This window comes from Anguilla anguilla, chromosome 8 (genome assembly GCF_013347855.1).
Source record: "Anguilla anguilla isolate fAngAng1 chromosome 8, fAngAng1.pri, whole genome shotgun sequence".
In the NCBI taxonomy this organism is placed as follows: Eukaryota; Metazoa; Chordata; class Actinopteri; order Anguilliformes; family Anguillidae; genus Anguilla; species Anguilla anguilla.
In genome coordinates, this window is record NC_049208.1 from 8747043 (window position 1) to 8754271 (window position 7229).

At 51.3% G+C, this 7229-nt stretch overlaps 1 protein-coding gene across 2 annotated transcripts in view; it reads right to left on the minus strand.

The window, feature by feature from the left end:
• Positions 1–3208: 3208 nt before the first annotated feature.
• Positions 3209–7229, minus strand: part of LOC118234377 (protein disulfide-isomerase TMX3-like) — a 34520-nt gene continuing 30499 nt past the window's right edge. The window contains exons 15-17 of one of the 2 annotated variants that reach the window (XM_035430871.1): positions 6757–6825; positions 5172–5275; positions 3209–5084 (exon numbers count right to left, since the gene is read on the minus strand). In XM_035430871.1, coding sequence (XP_035286762.1) covers positions 4844–5084; positions 5172–5275; positions 6757–6825 — 414 coding nt within the window. In that variant the 3' untranslated portion in view covers positions 3209–4843. Of the gene's footprint in view, positions 5085–5138; positions 5276–6756; positions 6826–7229 lie in introns of those variants that run through there. The other variant, XM_035430870.1, reaches the window with a different exon arrangement.

Consider the following 7229-nt stretch of genomic DNA (forward strand, 5'->3'; position numbering starts at 1 on the left):
TCTTGGCCTGATGTACATGACTACAAACACCGCCTAACAGAACACAGCATTACACCAGCCCATGAGCCCTCTCAGGTTTCAGCATCTTATCCAGGGCCTACTTTTATTGTTAGTATGGGGGAAGATGGGTACATTGTACACATACACACGCACACACACACACACACACACACACACACACACACACACACACACACACACACACACACACACACAGCCCTTGCTTACTCTGCAGCTCATTACCAATGTCATTGCAGTACCCTTGGAAAACAAAAGAAGCAGCTCTGATGCTCTGAGCATAGAATGCTGTACCCGTGTGTGTGTGTGGGGGGGGTGGGGCGGGGGGTTCGTAGAAACCGCAAAGGAAGGAGGACTCAAAAGCAGTATTCACACATGCCCTGGGTGTGTGTGTGTGTGTATGTGTGTGTGTGCGTGTGTAGGTGTGTGTGAGTATGCGTGTGTGAGTGTGTGCGTGGGTTTCGTAGAAACCATAAAGGGGAACTCAAAAGCAGTATTCACACATACCCCATGCGTGCGTGCGTGCGTGTGTGTGTATGAGTGTGTGTGAGTATGCGTGCGTGCGTGCGTGTGAGTATGAGTGTGTGTGAGTATGCGTGCGTGCGTGCGTGAGTATGAGTGTGTGTGAGTATGCGTGCGTGCGTGCGTGAGTATGAGTGTGTGTGAGTATGCGTGCATGCGTGCGTGTGTGTGAGTATGAGTGTGTGTGAGTATGCGTGCGTGCGTGCGTGTATGAGTGTGTGAGTATGCGTGCGTGAGTATGAGTGTGTGTGAGTATGCGTGCGTGCGTGCGTGTGTGTGTATGAGTGCATGAAGGAGTTAGAAACGGCGAATGAAAATCGGCCCGCGGGGTTTAGATTTAATAAGCAGCGCACTCACCCGTGCCTGACGGAAAAGCCGGCCACCCTGAGCTGGTGAAAGCCGATTTCCCCGCTTTTTGAATAATCAGGCCGCCGTCCTAAAATAACCCGCAGCAGAGCCTGCGTGTGTGTCCTCGTCCCCCAGGGGCCCGACGCCCAGGTGGGTCACCTTGGCTGCCGGAGGGGCCAGGCTACCCTGCTTTCACAAATCAGCTCAGCATCCGGGCCGAACTCCACCTCTTTCAAAATGGCCGTCCAACCGCAACGCATTTCAACAGACGACGCAACTCTTCCCTGCGCACACGAATATCTCAGAACGATCCGGATGAATGACTGAGGCTGCAAGGAAGATGCCTGACAGTGGGGGAATGCTTCAGTGCCCTCTGGCCACATGCCCTGGTCTGTGATTCCACCGTAAACGCTGACTGCTGTCTGAAGCAACACAAACATAAGACCCATAAATAAAAATTTAGTAGCGGTTACATTGCGCACTTTCATACAGCTTTTCCCCCAGAACACGGTCACATTTTATAGAGGCATTACAAAATGAGATTCCTCGTTCCCTGAGATTGTTTGTGGCAACCAACAGCTAGGACCTAGACACGGAACACTACCTCATGTTTTTTTTTCCATTACATCCCCTCTCCACTGTACACCGTTAAAAGGCTGTTAAGAATCAACAGTCACAAAATAAATCATTTGAAGAGAAGGCGCGTTCCGTTTCACATTCAGCTCACTCATCTCAAATATAAAAGCAGGACTTTAATTCGGAGGGGGGGGGGGTGGTGGTGGAGGAGGACATCTTTCAGTATTACGTGAGCAGGAAAGAGAATGAGACCCAGAGGAGAAACGCATTCTCAGAAAGCAGGAGACGAAACGTGGGAGACGGAAAGCGCTAGAACAGCGGCGTTCCCTCAGGGCTACCGCTCGTGGTGGGGGGGGAGAGGAGGCGGGGGGTCTGTTGAGTCTAGGACCAGCGCGGCGGCTGAAATCACAGGAACAGGCTTTTTACGGCCTAAATGGACAGGAGGGGGCACAGGGGGGGCAGAGCTGAGCGGTGTGCCTTAATCCCAAATTTACACCCTGACAGAGGCCAGCATTCCACATCGGCGCACACGAAACGTGTAACCGAGGGGGTCTCGCGGTGATGACCTCACAAAGGTAATCCCCCACGGATCAGCGCCTGCGCTGCCGAGATGCCCGGCGAACGGCGGTTAAGGCTTCGGGCGCTATCCCACAAGGCCGCGGTGCGCGCCCCGCGTCACCTCGCCGCGTTCAGCGTCGCTTCCTCCTCCCGACGGCGCCATCGCTCAAAATCGCGGTCTGAACCGCCGCCCGAGCCTGGATACTGCTCGGCCAATGCAAACGACCCAATCCAATCATGTGACCAGGCCCGCGGATCAAACCGCTGGAGTAGCCCAAATCATCCCTCGCCATGTTCAGCTCAGCCTTCTCCCCCACCCCCCCCCCCGCCCCCGCCCCCACCCGCCACAGACAGGAGAAAAATGTACAGACTCCCTTACCCAACATTGCCTTGCCTAACATAACAGCAACTGTCCTTTCTTTTTCTTTTTTTGTTGAAGTGACACATTTTTTCTCTTTAACCGAGAGCCTTCGCGTTTTAACCGGAACAACTCGACGCCGTTTCCCACCGCACACCGTCCGGCACGTAGATCCCCACTGTGGCTATTCATTCACACCGGCGCCGATGAAAAGTGTGTTTAAGGCTGGTCAGAAACGGGATACCTGACGTGACGTCCCGGGGGGGCTGGAAGGGACACCCCTCCGGGCGAGCGATCCATCCCGTCCCGTCCCTTCCCGTTCCCGAGCGAGCGGCTCCTCCTCACTTCCCGGACAGCAGGGCTCATTCAAGCCTCCGAACGCGTCAAACGGGCGACGGATCATTCCGGAAGGGCTCCGTGAGAGAAAGGAACGCTTCCCCGACACGTGCGCCGCCTGAAAGGAGCACCCACAGCCAGACCTGAGTCAAATACCTATCTGTTCTGGATTCAGATACTTTTCTACTCTTTACTGATCTTGTCTGGTGTATCGGAACCAATGAGATACTCTCAGAAAAGTGCAAACCCCGCCTTCTGGTCATACTGGCAGGCTCAATTACACTAGACAAGATCAACAGAGCACAGGAAAGTGTTTGAATCCAAAACAAATAAAAATTGGATCCAGGTCTGCCCACAGCACACGGTCTCATTTTCCTTTGGTTTTTCCAGAGAATCAGAGCACATTTGGACATCTATTTTCACCAGGGAGGGTGAAGCAAAAAAAATCGTAAATTAGGGGCAGTCCTACTGAAAATGGATACAAAAACACACTTCTCTTTAAAATTCATTTATTTTTGGTCACATCTCCATGACTTATTTACACATTGGTTAAACCGTCTGCAAGAAATTTCAAATTTTTTTTATTTATTTTTTTAAATAAGGTTTATCACCGTGCAAAGCCAACAAGTCTGGTCTTGGGGCTCCATACTGATTAGTGAGGCAATGAAGCCAACCTCTTGGTAGCAGATTTGCATGATGGGATTGCGTTTGCAACAACCCTCACTTCACATTATCAGGTCATTCTAAATGCATACATACAACTCTATATGCTATGATCTGTCTCTCAGAAGAGGACTCAAAGGGAGAGCAAACACACCGTTTGGAGGCGTGGGTCTTGGCATGCCACGTCCCCTCAGTGAGGGGTACTTTTCTCAAAGCTTACAACTGAACCGCAGGGGGAGAAATAAAAATAAAATGAACAAAAACCACAATTCCCACAATGCATTATTGCCCCATGCTTTTGATTGACAGTGAGTTCTCATGCCTACCCTAAATGCCTACCCAAAATGTCACTCATGCCATGATAACGGCTGGGGATCCTCGCTCAATAGTCCACTAAACAGTGGTCTAAAACCATAGTCACATATACCCATGTTTCACAGACATTCAGCGCATTATGTGACAGGTATACAGTATTTATTTTAATATTTGTTTATTTGTATTGTGACTCTGTTCACTATGGGAAAAGACAAGAAGGTCTTTCTTTTAAAGAGTCCATTATTCTCATAAAAAAAAGCCATGAATGACATCTCCCTTAGCCCTCTCTCGTACAGTAACTGAGGCGTTTATAGGGAGTGCTCAAAACGTCAGTTTAACCAGCAAATACACAAAAAAAGTGATGTTCTGTTAAAATTCAGCGCTGTCCAAACACTCACCTTCAAACAGCAACAACACAAAAAAGACCAAAAAAAGAAAAGAACACACCCACAAAGAACACTGTTTCTGCCTTCCCCTCAAAGCAAATCCCACTAGGGGAGAATCTGACTCACAATACAGTGGAGTAAGAACTGGAAGTAAGAAGAAGCGGAGCGATGGGCAAGCTGACCCCGCGGTGGGGTTCGTCGGTCGTGCGAGAGCCAGGATTCGGTGATCTCAAGTCTTTCTGAACCACGAGGGCCCGGCGTGTTTCACAGAAACAATCTGCCAAACATGCGAGTTAAAGCCCTGGAGGAAAGGGGGGGGGTATAACACAGACACAATGACCTCATGAGGTGGACTTAATCCTGGACACCCCCGTCGCCCGCGCGACGATGGTACAACCCGAGCCTGCATTGCCTCCAGTTAAAAACGATAATCAAAGTCTCCAAAGTTCCAAAGACACACACCACCTCCCCCCCCCCCCCCCCACACCTTCCCCAAACACACACAGGCCTCCCGCTCCTGTTAGCGTTACCGTATCCCCCACGCCTCACCGTTTATACACACCCCCCACCCCCCCCACCCCCGTTGTCAGTAACAGTCGCCTCTCTCTTGTTCATTTCATCTCCGAGGCTGAACACAGTCATCACCACCGCCTCAAAAAGTGTTCAGAAAAATGAAAAACAACACGATCTTAGGCTGGGAGGGTCTTAGGAAGGAGGGGGAAAATTAAGAAAAAAAAAAGGGAGATAGATATTTCTTCAACCGCTAATCCACCTTCTTGTCCACCGAACTCTTCACCTCCTGCTGATCCTCCTCTTCCTCCTCCTCCTCCTCTTCTTCGTCCTGTACATCTCCCTCTCCCCCCTCCTCCTCCTCTCCCTCTCCCTCTCCCTCTCCCTCTCCCTCTCCCCCCTCCTCCTCCACTCCCTCTCCCTCTCCCTCTCCCTCCTCCTCCTCCTCATCCTCTCCCCCCTCCTCCTCCTCCCCCTCCTCCTCCTCCTCCCCGGAGCCCGTGGGGCCCGTGTGGGCGTCCTCCTCTTCCTGGTTGGCCTGGTTTTGGGCGAGCGCCTCGCTCCGGAGCAGCCGCGGGTCCTCGTCCGGCTCGGCGGTGCACATGCCGTAGCACATCAGGCTGATGATGCCCAGCGGCAGGCCGAACAGGAAGCAGCCCAGCAGGGGGGAGCTGCGGAACACCGACTGCAAGGGGGGGGGGGGGGGTATTTTAGTAATCATTTTAATATTAATAATCCTGGGACATAACACTGTTATGAAAGGGCAAGGCCACAGTAGCAGACAACTTAAGCAGAAACAAAGTTCAACCCCTGTCTCCCTCTCTCTCTCTCCCCCCCCCTCTACCTCTACCCCTCTCCCTCTACCGCTCTCTCTCTCCCTCTCCATCTCTCCCTCTCTCTCTCTCTCCCTTTCCCTCTACCCCTCTCCCTCTACCCCTCTTCCTCTACCTCTCTCCCTCTCTCTCCCTCTCCCTTTCTCTCTCTCTCTCTCTCTCCCTTTCCCTTTACCCCTCTCCCTCTACCTCTTTCCCTCTCTCTCTGTCTCTCTCTCCCTCCCTCCTTCCCTCCCTCTCTCTTTCAGTAAGAAACACAGCCCCGCTGAATGCCTTTGATTACAATCTCATTTCCCCATATCTGCAGAAAGCCGGTGTGCACACACTGGCGCTTTGAAGACGTCTAACCAATTTAACTGCGTTCCTCTCGACCGGGACGCCTTGGAATTACAGCTAGGCCTTGAGCAAACCAGCACATCCCACAATCCCGCTGGAAAATTCGCACGGATAAGATTCAGTTTGGTCTGACGACATTCATCTTCTCCTACGACTTCCCACAGTACGTGAGCCACCCTGTGGATGTGTATTCTTTTTTTGTACTTTTAACTGTAGCTTTCATGTGCTTTTCTTTAACGTGTTCTTTTAAGAACCAAGTCGTCCTTTTGATATTCTCAGAGCTACAGTCTCTAGGATTTCTCATCTGAATGAAGGCTCACCGGTCATATCCCCACTGTACCATGTTATCATAAACTTGGGTTTACCGCATTTTCGATCTCTACGCACTGCTGGGTGCCACGGGATGGAATTTGCACAGGGAATGTTAAGGTTCTAAAGCAGCGTTCAGTGTTCAGGTTCTGGGTGCAGTTCCCCTGGTCACTGTGTACCGCTCGCCCTGCTGTCCTGGAAACTGAACGCAGTCTCTGATTGCTGATCACAGGGACAGGGCAGCAATCACAGCAACAGATCCAGGCAATCACACAGGACAGCAAAGGGAATGGCAGGGGTGTGTGTGTGTGTGTGTGTGTGTGTGTGTGCGTGCGTGTGTGCGTGTGAGAGAGTGTGTGTGTGCGTGAGTGTGTGTGTGTGTGTGTGCGTGAGTGTGTGTACATATGTGTGTGTGTGTGTGTGTGTGTGCAGGCATGCGTATGAGTGTGTGTATATGTGTGTGTGTGTGTGTGTGCCTTTCAGGTGCCAAGGTTAACCTACCGATCAAGGGCATCATCATGTTAATACTGCTTCCTCACAATGACAGATACAGAAGCCCTGCCAGGCCCCCGAGCCCCCACGTTCGACTTCAATCTATATTTAGGCTCTGACTCAACCTTTTCCCTTGAGCACACGGTAAATTCCTCATTAGTGGTTGTCCCTCCCGGGCCGCCGTACGCACACTCACCATCACGGTGGACCTGGCGTCATACGCAATCCTCTTGGCGCGCTGGAGAATGCTGTCCCCGCCTTGCGCCTGTTCAAGACAAACACAGCCACGCCGGATTTAACTACAAAAAACCGCGCTGCACAGACAGGCCCTGTCCCCTCACTTCAAATCACGTCCTCAATTCTCACATAAACAGCTGAGCTGGTGAAGCTTCCTCATTACGTTTTGGGTAAGGTTCAGTCATGCTGTGGATTCAGTTATTCATTTATGCTACTCGGTTATGCTACTCGGTTATGCTATTCAGTTGTGTTTTGTAAGTTAAAATCAGCCTCTTCCCAACAGGCTGCCATGCAGAGGTAGAGAGATAATATGTGCCACGGGGAATACCACTGTGTCGGCATCTTCAAGAACATTTCACGTGTACAGAACGTGTGATACAGAAAAGCGCCTTTTATTAGGACTGGCTGGCTTATGTCAGCGGTGGCCAATCA